Source organism: Pteropus vampyrus, unplaced genomic scaffold (assembly GCF_000151845.1).
Source record: "Pteropus vampyrus isolate Shadow unplaced genomic scaffold, Pvam_2.0 Scaffold1000000569, whole genome shotgun sequence".
NCBI lineage: Eukaryota > Metazoa > Chordata > Mammalia > Chiroptera > Pteropodidae > Pteropus > Pteropus vampyrus.
The window spans coordinates 93,957-118,821 of record NW_011914971.1 but is presented as its reverse complement, the minus strand read 5'-3'; the positions used below and the strand labels follow the sequence as shown (position 1 = coordinate 118,821).

At 41.4% G+C, this 24,865-nt stretch overlaps 1 protein-coding gene and 1 pseudogene across 1 annotated transcript; both read left to right on the top strand.

Moving 5' to 3' along the window:
- The first annotated feature begins 2,777 nt into the window (after positions 1-2,777).
- LOC105311137 (zinc finger protein 664-like) lies at positions 2,778-16,028 on the top strand. Its single transcript, XM_023526950.1, has 7 exons — positions 2,778-2,822; positions 3,418-3,634; positions 3,931-4,026; positions 10,587-10,647; positions 11,043-11,081; positions 11,860-12,542; positions 15,971-16,028. Exons 1-7 carry the CDS (start codon positions 2,778-2,780, stop codon positions 16,015-16,017), a joined length of 1,188 nt encoding a protein of 395 aa, XP_023382718.1. The 3' UTR covers positions 16,018-16,028.
- A 1,115-nt stretch (positions 16,029-17,143) lies between these two features.
- Positions 17,144-20,968, top strand: LOC105311136 (annotated as a pseudogene).
- Positions 20,969-24,865: the final 3,897 nt, after the last annotated feature.

The window sequence follows — 24,865 nt, the reverse complement described above, 5'->3', positions numbered from 1 at the left end:
TCCAGGGAAGAGGCAGGATGCGGTTGCCGTCCAGATAAACTCTCCAACCTTGTCCCCTGTCTGTCCTAGCCTCATTTCTCAATTGGTCTGGGACAGCAGAGCAATCTCTAGAGAAAGCCCTAATCGCTTGGATTTGGGTTTGGCCACCACCGACTCTGTTGGGTTTTCTTGGCCTTTGTCCCCAACGAGGCAGAGACATTAGGTAGCTCTCCTCTTCCCCCGAAGAGCTAGACTTCTTTATTTCTCTCTGTCCACCCTGGATGCTCCGACAATTTTTAATTTAGCCCTCATCCCCAGCAGTGTGGGACTAACAAGGTAGCTCTTCCTGGAGGATCTAGCCTCTTCTCCCCTTCTCTTTCTGTTCCTTTTCTATCTGCCCAGGTGTGGCTCTCTTACTCCAAGTTTATGCTTCTTGAAGGTCATTGAGTTTTTGGTATGTGTAGATTGTTTTCATCAAATTTGGAGACTTCTTGGTTATTATTTGTTCAAATACTCTTTCAGAGTATGTCTTCTCTTTGTCTGGGACTCTATGCATTGACTTGCAAACTTGATGCTATCTCATAGTTATTTTTCATCATTTTTTCTGTTTCTCACACTGCATAATTTCAACAGACATATTATACAGTTTGTTCATTCTTTCTTCGACTTGCTCAGATCTGTTATTGAACTCCCCTGGTGAAAGTTTTGTTTCAGTTATTGTACTTTTCAGCTCTTGAATTTCTCTTTGATTCCTTTTTATCGATACTCTTTACTTAGTGAAATATTATTCCTATATTTTTCTTTTATCCTTAGACATTCTTTCCTAGGGGTCATTGGCCACATTTAAAACAACTGATTTAAAGTTGTTTCCTAGGAAGTCTAACATCTCCTTCCTTAGGAGCAGTTTCTTTTGATTATACTTTTTCCTGCATATGGATCTTACGTTCTTTTTTTCTCCCCCTTGTTTAATAGTTTGTTGTTGTTGTTGTTGTTGTTGTTATTGTTGATAACTGGACATTTAAAATAACATAGATGAGGCAGCTCTAGAAATCAGAATGTCTCCCCTCCATAGGGATCATCCTTGATATTTGTTCAGTGACTTTTCTGAACTAATTCTGTAGAACCTATATTTTTTGTGGTCTGTAGCAGTAGAAGTTTCTTCAGAAGTTTCGTTAAATGCCTGGAACCAGTAGTCTCCCAGTCTTTGCTTCAGGGCTCTGTGCATGTGAAGGCATTCCTTCAACGTTCAGTCAGGCAGTTTATAAGCCTGTAGTGGCCTTTACTTCTTTCTTATGCCAAACCTCATAGTCACCTAGAGGTTAGGGCTTTCCCATGTCTTTCCTGAGCATGCCGTCAGCCCTGGGCCTATACATAGTTCTATGCATGTGGGTAGCCTTTTAGATTCTCAGGAGTATATCAGAGCTTTTCAAAATCTTTTTTTGCCATCTCATTCTTCATCATTTCCTATTTTAAGCTTCTCGATCAGGCCATTGTTTGCTCCTGCTGTTATCCACCACTTCAGTTAATACCCACCACATAAGTTAAACAAATGCCTTTAAATGTTTGGCCAGATGCTTCTGAAGATAAGACTTTTCACACACTGTATGAGCTCCAAATTAGCACACATAAAGATATCCTTGTAGTGGGGTCGTTCATCGAACTACCAAACAGCCCAAATGATGACAGTTTTTCTGGCAATGATACTTTGATGGAACTACAACCCATCATGTAGTTGCCAGGCTGCAGGTTGGAGCCTGTGGATTCTCAAACTGTGGCAGAGTTTGAGAGGGATGGAAACAGGGTATATTAAAATGATACAACATCACTATACTTAGAGTGATTCAGCCAATTTTCTTGTATACTTCCAGAAATTATCTTTGTTAACTTCTATAATTTTCGCCAGTTTTTTCATTGTTTTTGTGGAAGAGAGAATTTTCTGGGGTTCCTACTTCACCATTTGCACTTCTGTCATTGTTAGCTTAATTTTTTTTTATCCAGCTGTTTATTAAGTCACATATTAGAGAGATTGGCAGAAACGAATAAAAAACAACAGTTTTCTCACTAATGTTTTAGTTTTGGAAAATATAGTTAAATTTTATTTTATTTTTTATATTAAGATAAACTTAATGAGGGGGGTTCCTCATCTTTTATTCATTTGTTTAAGTTCCCAGCTACTGGCTCTGAACTTCACACAAAGAAGGTATTCACTCAGTCATACCGAAGACATGAGTGAGGATATAACCGGATACATAATACTGGAAAAAAACGTGTTTCTGTCCTCTTGTCTCTTAATCTACTTCCCTTTCTTTCTACTGTTTACTTGCGATAAGAACACTTAACATGGGATCTACCCTCCTGACAAATTTTTACATGTACAGTGCTGTATCATTCACTAGTGGCATCACGTTGTGCAGCTGATCTCTAGAACTTAGTATTTTGCACAAGTGAAACTTTATACTCATTGAACGGCAACTCCCCCGGCTCCCTCCTCCCACCCCCTTTAAAGTCTTTGTTGTGGAAACTTTCTCTTTTTTCAGTTTTCAATACTCTACTCCCTCATGATTCCATTATTACCTTCAGAAAAGTTCTTCTCTGGCTTTGTGGCCTATACTTTTTCTGCCAGCCTCCTTAATATTCACGGTGCCTCAGATGCTGTTTCTGGTACTTTTTTTTTGTCCAATCCCTATGTGCTCAAGTTGTTGTCTGACTGCTTCTGTTAATTTCCATGACCACCTAAATTGCTAGTGTCTCCTTAATGCTTGTCTTTGTCCTAGAGCACCCGTCTGTGTTCTAAAACCATGCGTAGTTTAAGGGACAGTTCCAGCTTTTTGTTCTACAGACTAGTCAGTAGCAGCATGAACAGCTCTGTCTCATGAAAACTTCTAAGATATTTTTTTTTGTATGTCTTAAATATCGGTATTTGGCACCAGCATTCAAGAAGCTGCTCATACTGCTAGATTGGGTAGCTAATTGGTTACTGCTTCTGCTGATTAGATCTTTCTATTTATATCTATCGCTGTTACTTCAGTGTAGGCAGTGTTCTCATACTAGTCTGTTTGATTCCATCTCCTAGGTAAGTCATCCTTTGTTCTCCATGAGCTCTAGATTTATATATCTTTATACGTTTATTGATACATAAGTTCAATCATGTACGGGATCTCCACAACTTACATGTACTGTTTCCTTGGCTCCCATTATTTATGGTATTGATGTCCTTGGAGGGATTGAACATCTTAGGATTCTCTAGAATTCTCTAGACTACCCAGGGTAATCCCTCGGGACGTAGAAGAGTTGTAGGAACTCTTTACACTGAAATTTTTCATAAAAATATATGAATGAATTACAGTACATTACAAACCCTTTTAACTAATTGAGTAACTCCAAAGTTAAAGACAAATTAGGGCACGAGTAGACATTCTTTATAGCTATTTGTTTTAGAGCCTTAAGAGTACACAGGAAAATAGTAGTTCTCAAAGGTATTTTCTTTGTCACTTAATTCTGAACTTTGAACAAAATGTATTATTGCAGGGATCAGTGTCGTTCGAAGACGTGACTGTGGAGTTCACCCCAGATGAGTGGCAGTACATGGGCCCTGCTCATAGGACCTTGTACAGAGACGTGATGCTGGAGAACTGCAGCCACTTTGTCTCCATGGGTGAGCAGGCCTTACTATGTGACTCCCCTTGGAATTCAAATCCTTTTTGTTGTAATCGTCAAAACACATGGACCCTTTGTAGAGATTAATGTTGTCCAGGCTTTTAAGAGGCCTGGGTAATTGAAACATTTAGAGAAACAGAAACGATGTTTGTGTCATTGCTTTCCCATTGAAAACTGCAAATGGGTACTTTCATTTTGCTCTTGCTCCTATATCTTTCTCCACCTTCAGAATCTAAAAAGCACGTGGATCTGGTCTATATATAAAGTCTTTGTTGTGGATTGTTACGTTCACAGGGTATTGCATTACCAAACCCCAGGTGATCTTCAAGTTGGAGCAAGGTGAAGAGCCCTGGTCCTTAGAGGAAGAATTCCCAAACCAGAGGTTCCCAGGTGAGTGAGCACGGACAGAAGGAAACTCCTGGGGTAGTTAGACTTTAGAGGGAACCACTTTCCAAAGTCGTTTTTCCTTTTAAACAGCTTTATTGAGATGTAATTCACGTATCATACAATTTACCCATTTAAAGCATACAGTTTTGTGGCTTTTAGTATATTCATAGATATATGGAAACACCACAGTCAGTTTTCTTCACCTCAGAGGGAGAAACCCCATGCCCTTTAGCTATTATCTCCTTATTTCCTGCCGCTTTAGCTCTGGCAACCACTAATCTACTTTCTGTCTGTATAGATTTGGGTATTCTGGACATGTCAATGGAATCACACATTATGTGTTCTTTTGTGATTGGTTTCTTTCACTTTGCATTACAAGGTTCATATTGTAGCATGTATTAGTACTTCATCCTTTCTTGGCGAAATAATATTCCTTTGTCTGGATATACCACATTTGTTTGTCCATTCATCAGTCCGTGAACCTTTTGGCTGTTATTGAGTAATGCTGATGTAAAATCCATTTACAAGTTTTTGCATGGACATGTGCTTTTATTTCTCTTGACCATATAGGTAGGAGCGGAATTTCTGGCTATGTGATAACTCTGTAGAACTGCCAAACTGTTTTCCAAAGGCGCTGTATCATTTCATAATCCTAATGATGGCATATGAGGGTTCTAAATTTTCTACATCTTCACCAGTACTTAATTATCTCACTTTTTGATTGTAGTCATCTGAGTGGATGTGAGGTGCTATGTCATTGAGGTTTTGATTTGCATTTCTGTATTAGTCAGTTGGACCGGCAAAACAAAATACCATAGCCTGGGTGGCTTAAAAATCAAATTTATTTCTCAGAGTTCTGGAGGCTGAAAGTCCAAGAAGAGGGTGCCAGCAGGGTTGATTTGTGGTGAGGCCTCTCTTCCTGCCTTGCAGATGAGCACCTTCTCACGGTGTCCTCACCGGGCCTTTCCTCTTTGCATTCATGGAGAGAGAAAGGTGTCTGATGTTTCTTCCCGTTTTTATAAGGATATCAGTTCTACAGAAATAGGGCCTCTCCTTTATCACGTTAACCTCCGTTACCTCTCTAAAGGTCTTATCTGTAAATGCAGTCACATTGGGAGTTAGGGCTTCAAAACATGAATTTGACTGAGACATAATTTAGTCCTTAACTATTTTCCTGATCACTAACGATGCCAAGCAGTTCTTTCATGTGCCTTTTGGCCTTTGTCTAATCATACTGATTGGCTAAAAAAGATATCCCTCAATAGTATGTTAGAAAGGTTATAAAATAAAAGAATGGTAAAGTTGTTAAGTCAATAAAAATAAATAATTTAGGGTCTAATATTCTGTTATCTTTCAGGTTTATATTTAGGCAATAAATTCATTATCTTTAAAGAAATCCTGATAGCGCAAGAGTATTTGAATAGCTGCACTAAGCAATATGATATCAATGATCATAAAACAAAATATGAATTTCTAAGACTTTAAGATTCGCTTGAATTATGAGATCATAATTCTTCACTTAATGTTGTCAGTAGGTTCCTGGAAATTGACTTAAGTGAAATGAACTGTAATAAAACCACCTTTATTACAGTCTTGACTGATATAAAGAAGAACTGAGTTGTTAGGGCAGAAACATCACCAAACTTCAAAATAAAGATCCAAAAGACTTCTAATATTACCATTGATGTAAATCTGAGCTAGACATACATTTAAGAAAGATTAATCATTATTATCTAACCCGCTTATTCCAGTTCCGTTTTTCAGGTGGCCATATCCCCGCAGCTCAGCTCAAGGCAGAAACCCACCCTGGGCAGGATACCATTCCATCTCAGGGTGCATTCACACACCACGCGCACTCAGACATGGGGTTAATGTAGACACACCAGTTCACCTAACGTGCACATTTGGGATGTGAGAGGAAACTCGAGGACCCAGAGGAAATCCACACAGACGTGGGGAGAACATGCCAACTCCACACAGACAGTGGTCCTTGTAGGGAATTGATTTTTTTTCTCATCAACGTTGTAACTAAATGACATTTAATGAAAGGAATTTATTTGAGGACCTGCTGTACCTCATCTGATGGAATAATAAATCCTGTGGCATATTTAATAAATATGGCTATAGAAGATATAAATGATATTTGTATTAAAGTGGACCACATAGTTGCATATGTGTATGCTGAAATTAAAGGACAAGCCTTTCAAGTTCCCTTGGAATTATCATAAGACAGTGAAAATATAGTTTTATTCTAAACACCAATAAATTCAACTAATTAGAATCACCACAAATAATATTCTCTCAACATAGTTCGGTAAATGTAGAAAGTAATGATAAAATGAGTAGACAAAAAACCTTGATATGGAACTTTGGAAAATTATCTCTATTAAACAGTATATTAAGAAGGAAATCAATTTCAAAATTGCATGACATTTAGAAAGTAATAAAAATAAATGTGCATACTAGAAACTTTTAGTTATAGCTGAATTAGTGAACAGAGGTAATTTGTAGTCTCATTTATATTAAGAAACTGATCAAGAGCAATAACAAAAATATAATAATGAAGAATTTAAAAGTGAAATTTAAAATTGATCAACTGGAAGACAAATTATAGACTATATCTTAGAATAAAGCAATGAAATGGCTGCAACTTTAGTTAATCCTAAAAAAACCAAAAAGCACTTTTCCATAAAAATTCATGTGGAGACATACTTGTAAAGATGTAATATCAAACTAAATTCCTTTAGAAGAGCACTGTGGGAGGACTTGCTTTATTAGATATGAAGGATTTATGTAAAGCTCTGAGTAGTTAAGTAGTTTAATAAATTAGTGAAAGAAAAAGTTCAGGGAAACAAATATGATCCATAGACAATTGGTTTTGACATGTCCACTGACATGTCCACTGTCCTATCAGAACAGTGGGTAAAGAATCCTGAGGTAAACAAAAAATCGGATTCAGGTGGCTTAGAGCAGAACTAGATATAGTCTATGTGATGTTAAGGAAAACATGTTCATAACTGTGCTTAGGAAAAGAATAAGATAGAAAGCATTAAATGAGAATGATGGCATAAACATTCTTTCCTATTCACTAACTACAGTTAAATACTTAAAATTATACATAAAAAACCAATAAGATTCTGAAAAATGGAAAGAAGAATGAAGATGAGGTAGTATTGCTGGCACTTAATGGAATACAGGGTGGTTAGTACAAGCAGAAGGCCAGTGAGAGTCCGATCTCTCAACCCTGCCCAGTGTTAACCTTCTCTATCTCCCATGGGTTTCAGTGGAGGTTTAGTGGGGAACCTCTCCCCACTTGACAGTAGTGAGCTGCGCTCTACTTCTGTTGGCATGGTTTCGGCTGAAACTGAACATTAACATTAATAAAGTACAATTTTTAATTTTCCGTAAGGACTATGCTTTTGTCGTCCTGTCTAGAAATGTCAGAACTCTTAACAGATTTATTCCTGTGATTTTTTTTTTCCTAGAAACTTTTAAATTTCACATTTTACACTTTGTGTTCCATTTGGTATTAATTTTTATAGAAAGTATGAGTTATATGTCAAGTTAAAATTTTTGAAAAGGGAGTCCAGTTATTCTAGCAGCGTTTGTTGAAAAGATTATCATTTCTCCTTTGAGTAACATTTGCATGATCTTAGAAAACAGATGAGTGTATATTTGCATTGCATTTCAGTATGTGTGTGTCTGAGATTGCATTCTATATGTCTGAGATTGCATATTTCTGTGGCGTCTCTATTTATCTCCATATCTTTCCTTATGCCAATACCATATTAACTTTCTTACACTAGCTTTTTAATTTTTGACATCAGGTAGTACTGAATCCACCGGAATTTTATGTTCAGATGACTTTATGAATTTTAAAACAAGCTTCTGATATTTATAAAAATGTTGGAATTTCAGCTTGAAGTGCATTGACACTAAATCAAACAAAATCAGCATAAAAAATATAGTTTTCTAATTCCTAAATAACATGTACCTCTCTATTTAGTATTTCTTTGATTTCTTTCATCAATAGTTTTTAGCATACAGATACCAAGTGGCGTGTATTGGTGCTATGGTAAATTATGTTGTGTATTTGATTTCAAATTCCAGTTGATTATTATTTGTATATTATTGGCTTTCATGTATTGGCTTTGTATTTTGCCTTTGCTGAAAACGCTTATTAGTTCAAGGAGCTTTTTTAAAGATCATTTTGTGATTTTTCTGTGTAGACTTACTCTGTATCTTTCATTTTCATTCTTGCCTTATTGCATTAGTTGGAACTTACATTGCTGTCTTGAGTAGAAGTGCTGAGAGTAAACCCCCTTGTCTTTTCCTGAGTCTTAGGGTTAAAGCATTCAGGCTCTCACTCTTAGATGTGATGTTACCTGTAGGCTTTTCGTGGATTCCTTTTATTAGGTTGATGAATGGATTTTGAATTTAGTGAATTTTTTTTTTCTGTAATTGATGTGATTGTGGTTTTACTCTTTAGACAATGAATATGGTGAATCACATTGATTGATTTTTTTGAATGTTGCAACAGTTTGCATTCTTGGGATGAATCTCACTTGGTCCTGATTTATTATTTATTTTAATATAGCACTGTGTCCTTTTGCTTACTGTTTTTCAGTATTTTTACATTTATGTTATGAGGAATATTACATAGGGTTTCTTTCTTGAATTGTCTTTGGTTTTGTTATGAAGATAATACAGGCCTCATAAAATGACTTAGGAAATATTCCCACATCTTGCATTTTCTTGAAGAGATTATGTAAAATTGGTATTATTTCGTCTTTCAATGTTTGGTAAAATTCACTAGTTAACACCATCTAGTCCTAGAGCTGCTTTTTCAATTACATATTTCTTGACCACATATTCAATTTCTTAAATAGATCTATTTGGCTTATTTCTTCTTCATGAGAGAGTTTAGTAGTTTTTTGTTTTCAAGGAATGTGTACATTTTATGTAAATTATCAACTTTATGGGCATCGAATTTCTCTTAATATTCTTTATTATCTTTTTAATGCCTATTATGTTGGTAGTTATATTTTCTTTTGCATTTATTTCTGATACTGAGAATGTGTCTTCTCGATTTTCCTCCACTGGCTTTTTATTATTTAAAAATCTTTTCAAAGAAGTAAGCTTTGGTTTGAGTGTTTTCAATTTCATTGTATCCTCTGATCTTTATTATTTTCTATCTTTTGCTTTCTTTATATTTCACTTCTCTTCGTATAGTTTCTCAAAGCTTAGGTAACTGGTTAAAGGTCTTTTTTTCCTCAATGTATATAATTTTAAACTATAAATTTATCTCTATAAACTACAAAATTATCTGAGTACTACTTTAGCTGTATTTCATAAATTTCTATAGTTTGAACAGTTTTAGATTTCATTTACTTAAAAATATCTTACTTTTTTCTGAGATGTCTTCATTGACCCATGGTTTAATTGAAAGTATATTAATTTACAAATATGTTTTATTTTTCCAAATAATTTTGCGCACCTGATTTCCAGCATAATTTCTTGATGGCTTGAGATCACACTGTATATGATTTCTCTTCTTTTATAAATATTTGTTTATAGCCCAGAATATGATCTGTCTTTATGAACACTCAAATGCATTTGACAATAATGTGAATTCAGCTGCTTTTTAATATATTGTGTCTTTGGTTTTTCAGGGTATGGTTTTCACAAGTACTGCTTCATCTCTTCTAGTTGTAATATTGGGCCTACTGTGTATTCCTGCCTTTTTTTTTTTTTCTATACTTCTTTTTTTTCTTTTTTTTCCCTCCTACCTGCTCTGAGTTAGCCATGAGTACCCTAAAGCAACAGATTTGTTCCTCTTGCCTATGCAGATTTTATAGAGTAGATAGGAATATGTTTCCAGGTGAAATTTTGGCAATGCCTGCTGTTAACCATGTCCAAGAATTCCTTTTGAATGGGAATTTCTCAGGATTCTTCATGACCATTTCTATGCGCTCTTGCTGTGGCTCGTGGCGGAAAATTTTGCAAGAGTGTTCACATCCTTTATATTTATGGCAGAACCACAGAGAAGAATCTTGTCTTCTTTTTTCTTTTTCTTTTTTCTTTTTTTTTCTTTTTTGGATGTAGGGAGGCTTGAGTATAGTGGATATTGTCAGAACAGTTCTTTGTTAGACCATCTTTTCCTCAGATCGTTGGCTAGAAGGAACAGGCTTTTCTTGGAACTTTTTTAGTCTCCGCCTATTGTTGACTTTGGTTTGCAGGCTTTTCCAGCAGGCCAGCACGCAGAAAGAAAATCTTGGAATTCTCTGTAGTGCCATTTCTTAAGTCCTAAAGTCCACCTTTCCATTTTGTAGCATCTTCATTTGTTTGTTAATTTTTTTTTTCATCTTGGCCAGCACTGAATATAATAGCTGTTTTTTGTTTAAACGATATGGATGAGGAGAGTGTGTGTGTCTGTTTCTGTGCATGAATTACTAATCTTTTGAAAATTACCAGAAACAATACAATAGATAACAAAACGTGGCCTTAAGCTCCTTATGAGAAATATAAGGTTCATAAGATACTTTCAATTTTTCTCATTTTAGGATATTATAAGGTTGATGTCCACATTGAGGGGAATCAGGAAAAACAAGAGAAACCATTGTGGCAAGTAATATTCATTGATAACAAAACACTGAATAAAGAAGGTCAGAAAGTTTTAGGAAAACGAATTAACTTGGATTCGATTCCAGATTTTTCAGGAAAAATGCCTTGTAAATGTGACTCATGTAGAACGAGTTTACCATTTGATTCTGAATTAATTATTAGTGATAGAAATTGTTCCAGAAAGAAGGCCAATTACATGAATGTCTGTGAAAAGTTACAGTTTGTTATTAATCATGAGAAAACTCATACTGGAGAGAGGTCTTACAAATATAATAAAAACGTGAAAGCTTTCAGTCTTAGGCAGGATCATCAGAAAATTCAAACTCTGGAGCAATCTTCTGAATGTAGTGAGTTTGGAAAAGTTTCACATGATGAGACTGTTGTCTGTGTTACAGCTCAGAGTTCTCTAATAGGAGAAGAATCTTGTCAGGATTGTGAATTTAAGAAAAACTGTGACAAAGCAACTCTCTTTAACCACGCGAGAACCGGCACAAAGGAGAAATGCTTTGATCTTAATGAATGTAGTAGATCCTGTGACAAAACCACCACTGCGAAATACAATCAAGTTCACATGGTTATGATGCACTATGAATGTAATAAAAATGAAAATAACTTCAGTAAGAATTCACCCCTTACTCAACCTCAGAGAGCTGCTCCAGGACAGGCTTTTGCAAGAAGTAAATGTGAAGAAAACTTGAGCCAGAGCTCAGCCCAGAAAACACCAACTGGAGATATGTACTGTGTTTTTCATGGATGTACAAATGCCTTCTTCCAGGAATTAGACCTTAGAGTATATCAGAGAACTCAAACAGAAGAGAAATTCTGCAAATTTGATAAATATGGAGAATTCTTGCATCAAAACTCACCCCTCAGTGTACATCAGGAAAGTACCACAGGAGAGGAGTCATGAGAAAGTAATAAATGCAGGAGATTATTTTACAAGAATGCACACCTCATTCAGCATCAGAGGACCTGCTCAGGGGAAAAAACTCAAGGCAATGAATGCGGGAAATCCTTTTGTTCAAATTCACACCCTATTCATTATCCTGGAACTCATATGGGAGTCAATCTCTATGCATGTAATGAATGTGGGAAAACTTTTTGTCAGACATCAAACCTCAGTGAACATGTGATAGTTCATAAGGAGAAGCCTTAGGATAACAATGGATGTGGGAAATCTTACAAGAACTCTGCTGTCTTAGTACACCACAGAACACACACAGGGATAAAACCCTATCAAACTAATGACTATGGGAAATCGTTCTCCAAAATTGCACAGCTCAAAGAACATGAGAGAATTCACAGTGGGGAGAAACCCTATGAATGTATTGAATGTGGGAAAACTTTCTCTAACAAGACCCACCTCAGTGTACATCAGAGAATTCATACAGGGGAGAAACCCTATGAGTGTAATGAATGTGGGAAAACTTTTGCTGATAATTCAACCTTCAAAGCGCATCACAGAATTCACACAGGGGAGAAACCCTATGAGTGTAATGAATGTGGGAGGTCTTTTGCCTATATATCTGTTCTCAGAACACATCAGAGAATTCACACAGGGGAGAAACCCTATAAATGTACTGACTGCGGGAGATCTTTCGCCCATTATTCAGCCCTCAGAGCACATCACAGAATCCACACAGGTGAGAAACCCTATAAATGTAATGGCTGTGAGAAAACTTTCACCCGTGATTCAGTCCTCAGGATACATCAGAGAATTCACACTGGGGAGAAACCTTATAAATGCAATGAATGTGGGAAAGCTTTTGTCAATAGTTCATCCCTCAAAATACATCAGAGAATTCACACAGGCGAGAAACCCTATGAATGTAATGACTGTGGGAGATCTTTTGTTGATAATTCAGCCCTCAGAGCACATCAGAGACTTCACACAGGTGAGAAGCCTTATAAATGTAATGGCTGTGAGAGAACTTTCACCCGCAATTCATCCCTCAAAGCACATCAGAGAATTCATACCAGGGAGAAACCCTGTGAATGTAGTGAATGTGGGAAAACTTTCTCCAAGAAATCATACCTCAGTGGACATGAGAGAATTCACAAAGGGGAAAAACCTTATGAATGTAATGAGTGTGGGAAAATATTTTTTTATAAAGCAGTTCTCATAGTCCATCAAAGAATTCACACAGGAGAAAAACCCTATGAATGTAATGAATGTGGGAAAACCTTCTCCCAGAAATCAAACCGCAGTAGACATGAGAGGGTTCACAAAGGAGAAAAACCTTATGAATGTCACGAATGTGGAAAAACTTTTTCTCAGAAGGCAACCCTCAGTATGCATCAGGGAATTCACACAGGGGAGAAACCCTATAAATGTAACGAGTGTCGGAAGACTTTCTCTAGTACTTCAAACCTCCGAGCACATCTGAGGTCTTGCACAGGGGAGAAACCCTATGAATGAAATGAATGTGGAAAAAGTTTCTCTCTGAAGTCATATGTTAGTGCACATCAGAGAATTCATACAGGGGAGAAACCTTATGAATGTAATACAGGTGGATGTTTATTTAGTCAAATCTTATGTAATTTACACTCTCCTTTGTTATTGTAATAAAAATCTTCCATACTTTGTCCAAACATATTGAAAATAATGGAGAAAATATACATGGCAAATATAAATACAAGACTAAAGCTCAAATTTTGATAAAAGTTTGATAAAAGTAATATATTCTTACTTTAAGGTAAGGAGGAAGAGACTGAGGACCTTAGAAGCAATAGTAGATGCAGAAGATGTGCTCATGAATGTGTTTATTCATAATAATACCATCAAATAAACTCAAGTGCTCTTGTTCCCACTAAAGCTGTATTAAAAACATTATGACCAGCAAGCAGGGGACACACATTACTTTTAAGTGCACCTGGAGTGTTAAGACAGATTTCCCATGTGAACTCCTCAGTGAATCCTTATGACTGCTGCTGAGGGGATGCAGAATTAACCATAAGAGAATTCTGTACAGGACTCAAAGCTATCTCTATATGCTTCAGGCTGGACTTGGGGTCGCAGGGGTCTGGAGAGGAGGGCGGGGGAAGGCAGAGCACACTCAGAAAAGAAGAATATGAATGAAACACACTAGGGATATCTGAAGAGACTGCTCAAGACCTGAATTAGCTCCAGGCTTTGAATCCTAGTCTCACCCTCCACCCTACAGACCTTAAGAGTTGGTACCTTAGCTCACCTTAACCCATTCCTGGCTTCTGGGTGTAGCACATGTGCATATGTATAAATATTTGTGTTTCTCCCAAAATTTCTATGCTAAAATCCTAACTCTTAAAAATGATATTAGGTGGGGCCTTTGGGTGGTGCTTATAGACCCTCATTAATGGGATTGGTGTCTTATAAACGAGGCACCAGAGAGATCTCTAGCCCCCTCCCACCATGTGAGGACACAGCAAGAAGGTGCTGGCTACCAACCAGGAAGAGAGCCCTCACCAGAAAGTGACTTGCTAGCACCTGATCTTGGACTTCTCAGCCTCCAGAACTATGAGAAGTAAATTTCTATTGTTTCTAATCGACCCAGTCTTTGGTATTTTATTATAGCAACTTTAATGGACTAAGACGTATTTCAAAACTTACGTGGAGAGTAAGAACTATCTTCATTTTGGCAAATACAAAGTTGGGTCAAGTCAACGAATAAAAAAATCTTAAGTAGAAAATTATGGATTATTGGATTTGAAAATACTGAATTGGTTTGTAAAAGGATGAGTGTGTGTGTTAATGTCCCAAAAGTCTTTGTGCCGTTGAAAGCTTTACGAACTCCAAAATTATAAATGATCCAAATTTATAAAGTTATCATTTAAAGGCTTAATTACATATAATTCTTTCATATTTAGATCTTTGAATTTGAATAATACATTTTTTTGTATGTAGGTCTCTCTGATAGAAAATGTGACAAAACAAACACTATTTAAAATTCACACAACTAAGTAAGTGTAAAAGTTCTGTGTCTGGGTTTATACAAGACAAAAAACTTTATGTGGGGAAGCTGGAGCTGAGGAAATAGCCAAATTTTCCCCAGGAAATAGCCAAATTTTCAGAATCAACTTCAGATTTTCAAGGATTATGGAATTGGTGGGCCTCGAGTCAAGATCTCTAAGGGGCAATGGAACTAGGTGACATCTGGTTTCCACATGAAATTAAGAGAAAATCATCTAAGGTCTCTGACAGATTGAGAGTAGAGCTGGAATGAGAGATCTAGAAGGCCCAGAAGGGTGCAGAGGTACATGTAGCTGGATGGTGAGAGAAGGGCAGTAGTTCAGCCTCCTCTTCTTCTTGTCCCCTCCCCCCCCCTCAGGAACCTTTGTGACTAGGCCACAGCTCTGTGATGTGGCCTGGGGTTCTGCTCCCAAGTGAACTTCCAGTGCTCAGTTGCCAGAAGGCAGCAGTGATATTCAAACCATGGAAAATCCTCTCTCTTGAAGAGCATTATTGACACATGGATAAGCCTCGTCTTCACTCCCTGATTGATACCATCCTCGCCTTCCTGTGTGGACTGGGGCTCTTCCTCCTGTTACTCTTCTGCTTCCAGAGTAATCCATCTATACCACCACCTAGGAAACATAGAAACATCAGGAAGGTAAGGAACCCTTGGCCCAGACCCAGCAAAGCTGATCTTTTTTCTTATTATTTCACCTTTTCTGAATCACCTAGAGAAAATGGTGAGACGGGAATTCTTGGGAATGAATAGAACATCACGTTCTAGGAACAAGCCAGGCCGAGCAGGGGTTAGAGTGAGCACACGGATTTTGATCTGAAGATCTTGGATCAGGAGTCCAGGTGTGGTGGAGGGCTCCAGGGCACAGTCCCAGATGCAGTGACTAATGGTCAAGGACTGGATACTAAGTAAGAGTTGGATCTCTACAGAGTGACAGGCCCCTGAGCACTAGTTCACCAACCGCTTTCCCATGGCAGGTGTCTAAGTCGAGCCTCTCCTCTGTTGGGGCTGATCCGAGATCAGTGCAGAGCCACTGAGTGTCTCTGAGCAAAGGCTGGAGTGGGGCTCTGGCCTGGGAAACCAGAGTCCTACCGGACTGAGCTCAGAGGGGCCTGTAGTTCTGAGAATGTGTGTTTTTTTCTTTTTCTTGAGCAAGAAATCCATGGTGGGTCTCATCAAGATTCTTTTTTCCATTCATCCAAGAAGAAAAGCAAAATATTTTATCTGCTTTACAAAAAAAATAAAAGGGGAAAAATTAGAGAGTCTCATTAATTAAATGTAGAAAGTCACTTTGTTCATGAACACTGAGCTTCTGTAGCTTGTCTAGAGACAGGAGAGTAAGAATGAGTCTAGCTCCTCACATTTTCTTGTCTCAGCATTCGGTGGAGCCAAAGAGGAAGAGAAAGATCAGGAAGAAAAGTAGAGCTTCGAAAGGTGAGTTTCTGCCCCTCAGCCCTGTGCCAAGGGGTTTGCCCCCCACCTCTCTGGTCCCCGAGGGTCCAGGTTCAGGTCTCCAAGGATGCCAGCAGCGGAGCCTGTTTCACAGGAAACAGAGCCATCGGGAAGGCTCTTGGGAAGGAAATTAAAATCCAGATACATCCCAGAATTGTATTCTGAATGAAGCATCTGAGAGCCTGGAAATGGATGTCACCCAGCAGGGGCATTTGGACTGTCGTAGATCAATAGTATCCGACTGAAAGGTGAGAACCCACCCTCCACCCCTCCGCCAGGTCCACCTTTGAACAAGTTGTTTATCATCACTCAGTTTCCTCTGTAAGGTGCCCCCTGACCTCTTGCTCCCCTATGGGGCAGTTGTGAGGTCCGCAGTGGGTAATAGATGTGGAAGCACTTTGTAAAAGAAAAAGTTTTACCCTTCTTGAGCCTTGTGATCACTGTCAGGAATTGTTGTCTTTGACCTGAATGCTTGGGCTCCAGAGATCTCCCTTCAAAGTGCCTCCCCTAAAGGGCCATTACCCTAGCCTCCTGTAAGACCCCTGAGGCCCTGCCTTAACCACATGACCCGGTCTCCTGATTTCCAGCTGCAGAGATTGCCTGCAAGAACTGGAAGAGGCTCAGAGCCTGATTTCTCTTCTGCAAAGGTAAAGAATCTTCCCCTTCTCTCGGGTCCGCCACCCTCTGGGCTGCTGGACACCTTGAACTGACATGGAAGGGAGGGCAATGGGGTATGGGTGTGGCTACAGCCCTGGGGTGACAGACAGCAGGAGCACTGTGGAATAAATGTCGGGGATGGGGAGGACCCTAGGCACCAGGTGCCCACCCTGCAGGATCTCCTGGCCCCACGTGCCCCTGGCTGCAGCTTGTGCCTCCGTGTCCTGCAGCCACCTGGGAAGGCTCCCTGACAAAGGCAGCTTTTGTCAGAGCTCAGGTCAAGAAGCCACTGGTGAGGCGTGCAAAGCAGTTCCTGAGGGAGCCCGCCAGCCCTGTGCAGAGCCTGTGGAAGATGCTGCTTCCGTCACGTCCCCGTTGGCTTCCCCAGCTCCTCTGACTGAACGCCTGCTACCTCTGGCCTCTGCCCTGTCACAAAGTCCTACTACCTCTTCAATTTCTGTTCATTCACACTCATCCTTGAGTGGCTCTCAGCCACCAGAGCCTTTCCTTCCCCTGGACGACCTTTCACCACGGCCACATGCACTTTCCCCTTCTACCTCATGCCTCCATGATTCAGAGGCCCACTTTCCACCTCCAACTGCCTCCTCTGCACCACCACTGTCAGACTCCACTATGACACCTCCTCAGTGTGACTTGATGGCACTCCCACTCAGGACCATCCCACAAAGCTCATCTCCACACACACCTTGGTCGGCTTCTCCTGTCGCAGTCCCAGCCATCTCAGGCCTTGACTACTCAAGCTGTTCCATTTTAACCACGTCTCAGTGGCAGGCGGCTGCCAAAGCCTTGTGCCTCTCAAACTCATCACAGTGCAAATCCCAACAAGAGCACCTGTCCCACCACTCACAAGAGGCCTTGCTCAGGAGAGACTCCACAGACAGAATGGTAGAGGCTGTTAGCCCCTCCTTACTCGAATCCGATGACCAGAATCTCCTGGAGATACAAGTCACAGAGAGAATCAAGATAAAGATTTCGAAGGAAAAAGGCAAAGACAGATTATATCCAAAACAAATGAGCCCAGACTACCACCTGAATTCTTTGGGGAAAATGTTGCCATCACTAGGTGCTGAGCAGGACACCACAATCCCCCAACCCTTCTGGACCGCGAAAGATAAGCCAGAGCAACTGCCTAGTCCTCAGCAGCTCTCATATCCTAAGGTCTTGGGGGACCATCTACAGCAAAAATACAACCAGCTTTTTTGGGGTCTCTCCTCTCTGCACAGCGAATCCCCGGTGGCTACTGCCTGGATCTCTGAGAATTCTTCCACACTACAGTCTCCCTCATTCTTATTCAATGGAATCTCAAATGCCTGCCCGATTCATCTGCAGGCTAAACTACCTCCACTGCTTTCCCATTCCCAGCCCCTGCCCCAGCTGGAGTTCCAACCTCAAGCCTTGATTCCAAGGATGCTGCAATTACAGGCCCCACCTCTGACTCAGGCCCAGGCCCATCTCCAATCTCCTGTACAAATCCTACGACCTTCTTCTCCATCCCAGATTAGAGCCTGTGGTGTGTCTTGCCCGACAGCCCGGAATGAGCTAAAATCTCTCACCTCAATTGAGATTCAAAATACAGAATGGCCCTTGTTGCCGAAGCAACTAGAAAGTGGGTGGGCTCCGCCATCTGTGATCGAAAGATCTCAGGAAGTCTTTAATATCTTCACTCCCAACCTTCCCGAGGACAGCTGGGTGGGCTCCATCCTTCCCGAGAATTTTCCAATCAGTCCAGAGCTCCGGAAGCAACTGGAGCAACACCTCCAAAAATGGCTTATCCAAAACCGCTGGGAGCTACCTCGCAAGATACAAGAATCTCTGGAACTAAGGCAGCTTCAGAGCGAATTACCAGGGAAATGTCCGGTAAAGGACAAGCATGGGGCCTCACGGCCCTCTTCCTTCACAGGTGAAAGCAGCAAGGATCCGCAGAAGGTGGGGTTCCAGCTAAAGCAAGACATGAGCAAGGTCCCTAAAAACCTCTCCAGGTCCTCCGAAAGGCCTATAGTGGCATTTCAGGAAGTAGACTCTGAAGGGTTAGAAAATGACTGGATGCTTTTAAGAAAGGACTTGACAAGTGGTTTGCCGAGGAGCTTAGACAAAAATCTAGAAAACATCCCAAAAGGCCATTTAGGCAGGAATTGGGGGCAAACCAGCGAGGGTTTAATCCCCGTGAGTGTGCGTCGATCCTGGCTTGCTGTCAACCATGCTTCTCCCAAGTCCAACGCTCACATGGAAACCAGGAATTTGGGAATCTTAAAGGGTTGGGAACCCTGGGTGAACACCTCCCACAGGGTTTCCTTCCTCGACACAAACACTCAAAAGATGCTGGAAGCACATATGACAAAGTTTTGGGTGAGGCACATGTGGGGCCTGCCCCTCAAGCTCATCAAGTCCATTAATCACTTTACGTTGAAAAAGGTTCAACCCTCACCCACTCTGCAGTTTGCCTTTCCTCCCTCAGCTCCCTGTGTCCCTGGAGACCACTCGATAGTCCAGCTTGCTGAGGTCCTTGGAAAACTTCCTCAGCCCCATCTAGGAGAGAAAGCGATAGGAGAGGAGTCAGTTCCCACCCTGGAGAGGCCTCTCCTGGCCCCCTTACCTGTGTGTGAGGAAATCCAGAGGGCTCTGGGACAGATCTCACTTGGTGATGACCATGGGAGCACAAAGGCCTCTCTGGCTAGACAGGAGGGCAGGTCGCCACCTCAGGCCATCACACTCACCTGGCAGAGTGGGATTGTGGAGTGGGCCATGAAGGACAGCACAGAGCCCAGTCCAGGTTCAACAATGTCCAGGAACGAGCCAGGAGGGAAGAGTGGTCTACATGCCTCACGAGACCCCAGCCATCAGGTAACAGTGCCAGAGATGAACATAGGACCCCAATCTTTGAGGGCCAAGGAAGCCAGGGAGGCAGGGAAGGCCACATTGTCCCCTGCTTTTCAACCAGAGTCTAGAGACATCTTGGGAACCAATGTGCTGACAAAGTCCCAAAACAAAAATGCACATTTGTGTAGTTTAGAGGCTCCAGGGACCAGTAAAAGTCCCCTATACCCTAGAATGACTGTTCTCCAAGATCCAGGAGAGCCACGCCTTAACACAGAGATGGTTAGTGAGTTTAAGTCCAACGTAAAGGTACAGTCAGAGAACCTGCCACACGACTGTCCCAGACACAAGCCCCTTGCTACTGACAACTTGGCCTCTCAGGTGCCTCAGTGCCATCCCCAGGGAGTGCCCAATGGAAACAAGCTAGTTTTCCAGATGCTGTGTGGCCTCAAGGCAGCCTCAAGCAGCAGTCCAGAGCAGCAGGAGCCCAGGACCAAAAGATATCAAGGCTGTTTGTCCCTACTTATGAGAGAGAGGACTGCAGGTGGCCCAACCCAGGAGAGCATGCAGAAAAGCTCGAGAAATTGGGGACCTGTCAAGACAGGAGTATGAGTTCCTCTGCCCAAGCCAGAAAAACTGTAGGCTCTGTTGGGAAGAAATACCTCCTGGGAAGAAATACCTCCAGCTGCTGCCAGAGAAAAAACAAAGTGTTTTACAAAGCTTCTTCAACTTTGTCCAGTGGATTTTCCCCCATAAAAAATTCCAAGGTCAAGATGCTTTGCAAAAGTGCAAGCCCAAATCAGCCACTGCCCAGAGCCAACAGTCAGTCAAAAGCAGATCAATTCTGGACAGCGAGAATGTGGAGGCTCAGGAGCTCATGACAGCTGTGGGACAGATTCTAGAGAAGAAAATGGCCATTCACCATGGACTTCATGCCACGAAGTTAAAGGAGCACAAACGGGAACACCCAGCCCCAGTATGTGTGTGTGTCTGCTGCCTTCCTTACTCCACAGAGCAAGCGAGAATGATGAATTACACCCCTCACAGTCAGCAGGCTGACTCCAAAGACCAAAATTGTTCTACCAGGGAAAAGCAAGTCAGACCTGAGAAGTCCTTGAAAAGTGTCAGGTTCGATGATGAGCAGCTGGAAGTGAGTCGCAACCTATCCCTGGCCCCCAAGAAAACACTGTCTCCAGTCAGTGCCTGCCAGTATAGGCCAAGGATGCCGTGCACGCCAGGCCACCAACCACACTGCCCACGGCATTATTTTTTTCGAGGAAGGGTCTTGCCTGGTCCGTGCTTCACTAACCTTTTCTAGTAGGCAAATATGTCTCCAAGAAAAAAAAAATCAGTCCATGTAGAGAAGCGTTTTCTCATTACTACATTCAAAATATTTACTTTTCCCCAATATATGTTTTTCTCTCATAAAAGGGTGGTGTAGTGACTTCTCCTTGTGCTTGCTAGGTGTGTGCTTTGGCCTCGAGAAGAAAGGGGCATGGAGGGAGGCTGATCGTGGCATTGCGAGCTTACTCCTTACCCCAAGTCCCTTCATTGCCCCTGATATTTTCACAATACTTTCATTACTCAAACAACAAAAACTACTCTAAAACAAGACGAAAAAACCCATAAAAACTCCACTCGAGGATCTGGTTCAACTCATCTTTCTCCTGCTTCCACTCAGCTTTGAAATCGTGCAGCTGTAGGAAATAGGTTTACAGGGGCCTCACAGGGTTGGACATTCCCACTCAGGCTCCAAGAATTGTCAGGAAGTTTTGGAGTGGGGAGTTCAGAAGCAAGAGAAATCTTGCCCCTGGATCTCTTGGGCCCTAAAGGCTCCTTAAGGTCCCTTCTCACTCTAATGAAGGCTGCGATGGGGATGGCCTTGTGAACCCCTCTCAGCTTAGCCTGAATAAAATGTACAGCTCGCCCTCCCCCACCTCTGCCTTTCCCACATGTAGAGACCAGACAGATGGCACTTCCTGCTTTGCGTGTGCGTAGGTGTGAGCCTCAGGGAGGATGATGATGAGGGCTGTGTTCACTCCTGCCACAAATGAATGAATGGTCATGGTCACTGGTGACCTGCCTTTCCCTCTATTAACCCCAGGGGAGGAATTCTGGATGAATGGAACAGGGTGTGACTGTATGTGGGTAACTATCTGACAGTCGGATACCGTGAAATTTGGGTGGGATGTGGGTGAAGAATTGAAAAGGTTGGATCCAAGAAAGGAGGCAAAGTGACACAGAGTGTCCATAAATATGCAGCGACCGAGAAGCCCTGATGTCCCATCATCATCTACAGGTATGGGAGGAGGGAAGGGGAAAGGGTCCCAACCTGTCTCCACCTTCTTCAGCTCTGAGATCACAGATATAAAAAAGCCACCTCTAGGGCCAAACCTGCAGAAGTAAAGCAAGTCAGGAATGGTTAATTGTCTCCACAATACAGTTTCTAAGCTTGCACATCCTTGCCTCCTGAATTCTAGAAAAGATGACTTAACAACAGGTGGAAAAGCCAGGACTAGAGAACTCAGTGTCACTCCCAGTCTGGTGACCTTTACATAAACACATGGCCCAAGGTCTGCTCCAGGGAAGAGTTGGGGACTTAAAAGGCTGAGAGACTGGCCTGCCATCATGTAGTAATTCTTATGTGATTCTAGCCTTGCTTATCCCAGAGCCCTGCAGGAGACAAAGACACCACACAAGATTTGTCACACGGGACGGCGGAAGTGACCTGTCCAGAATGGATAGTGCACTCCAGGATTGGTCCCTGCGTGGTCTGCTCCTTGTGCAGATTGCTTCCTCTCTGGCCCCAAGCCACACAGAAAAAAAGGGAGACCAGGAGCAATCTCTCTAGAGTGATTCTGCACTTTGTGCCACATTTGGCACACAGGGGTTCCAGCTCAGGGGGGTCCTTCCAGTGGTGGAAAGTCTTGTTCCAGGACAACCCTGATCTGATGACAGCAGGAATGCCTGTCAGAACCCCAATGTGCGGGACCAAAACCAGCGTTGAGGGGTGCAGGGGCATAGGTGTTCTCATGCCGCGGGATCTTCCTGGAGCTAGGTCCTGCCTCTGGGACCCAATCCTGAGCAGCCACCGGGCTGCGCACAGCAGTGCAGCCTGCACCTATGGAAGGGTGGGACCCAGGGCAGCAAGTGCCCCAGGTCCGCAGGTGCTTGGGAGAGGGTGTCTCACAGCTGGGACCTCGAGCTTGGCTGTGCTCATGGGTCGTCTCAGGCACCGAATGGTGAATTCTGAGTGTGGGGGGAGCCGGACATGCACGCCATGCTCCTGTCAGCAAAGTACCAGAGTGACTGGGATGCTGACGGAAGCAGCAGCAGGACGGGGCGAGTCCCGCTGCTCATCAGTGGTTGCTCAGTCTTTCATAAGGCACAGTAAGGCCAGCTATAGAGAAACCCACACAGGGACCTCTCACACAGAGATGGCACACACAGACACCTCCTAACAGAGACTTCTCACACAGAGACCTACCTCCCGGACACCTCCCAAAAGAGAACTCTTCACACTGAGGTCTCACAGAGATGCCTCACAACAGACATGTCACAGACACATAAGAGACATACAACACAGAGACCTCACAAAGGTACCTCCCAATAGACACCTCTCACAGACACCTTCCAGAGACCTCTTGTTTTCCCACAGAGATCTCATAATAAGACCCCCACAGAGATGTCACAGAGACATCCCACAGAGACCTCCCACATAGACTGACCCAGAAACAACACACAGACAGCACATGTGGCCTCACGGAAACCACCTGAGCACCACCCACTGACAATTCCTTCTTAGTGAATGTGCAACTCAGACAACTGACAGCAAAGAGAGGTATTACTTGTGTCTCCTTGAGATCCTCGAGACACTCTGACATTGTCAGGTCACCATCATACTAAATGGGGTTCTCTACTTGGAGAAATGCTTGGAAATTTTTGTTCTTTTGTAATGTCATTGCTTCAACAAAAAAATTACAAATTCCACATGTAGATTTGCAAAATTAATTATTCTGCAGGTTTTCAGTAGCTTGAGAATCGTAAATTTTAAACACGACTAAAACACTGTCATCCTCCAATGACAGAAAATCTTATTCGGTTTTAGTGATCGCAGAGCCAAATTGTATGACTGTCGCATATTTTTTGTTGTTGTTGTTGGGGCTACACCTGAACTTGAGATGGCTTATTTGTTTACTTTGGAAACATAATGTCGATGTGCAACAAATGGATTCTAGGAATGAAATAAACCAGGAAAGAGGCATCTGAATGTTTACTCACTTCCCAGAGGGCTTGGTAACTACCACATTTTGCACATACAGTTTGATTGTGGAGTTTGTTTTATTTTTTAACAAGTAACAAATGTGAGGATTTTTTACAAATAAGTCAAATTCCTAGCAACATTCCTATTATATCATCTGACAAAATCATACGTAATATTATTTTTCTTAAAATGTAGTAATCCCTCAGATGATGAGATTACACATTTCTAGGATATGACACTGTCCTAATGTTCAGCTAACATACTTCAAGACAGGTTATTTTTGAGTAATTCTAGGAAATGCACATTTTCTGAGAGTCAGGAGACAGTCTGGATCCTTTTTGTATTCATTGAAGAGCTAAAAAAGACATTGTTTAAAATGATTTTGAAATATTACAAAATATATCTAAGTCTATGCTTGAGATACATACAGCCTAACAAAGTTAATGAGAAAGGCCATTTTAACTTCTGAAGACTGTACATTTAACCAACATTTGTATTATGATAGTAATGAAAGGCCTCACTTCTTATATATCCAGGACTTTCCAACGTGTGCACTTTGATAAGACCACTCATTTCACACTGCTCATAACCACCCTGTTGTCCCTGCCTCGGTAAATCTGTTTTCATGACACCTGTCAAACATGTATCATTGCTTAAGTCTCTCAACTCATCCTTAGGGATGATAGCATCACAGTTCTTTCTCTAAGAGGAGCAGGGCTGACACGAGGACTGTTCTGACCTATTTATTTCAACAAGATATTCACTTTTTCTATTCTCCATAATTAAAAAATGTATAACTATCCATTTTTCTACTCTAGTCCCTTATGAGGTCATTGATTAAACAATGATCTATAATCTACAGATAAAAGCCTCTCTACATGATATTTTGGATATATTACAAACTTGGATCTAAAATAGGTTTTGTTTAAAACAGGTCTCACACTGATTGCAATAAACTAGGCACTGTAGAACGCAATGTGGAGGGAGGCTATTATGTGATGACTTCTTAACACTCCAGGGGGTACAGACCTTTTCCCAGAGTAATCGGTCCGCAGTGTTAACT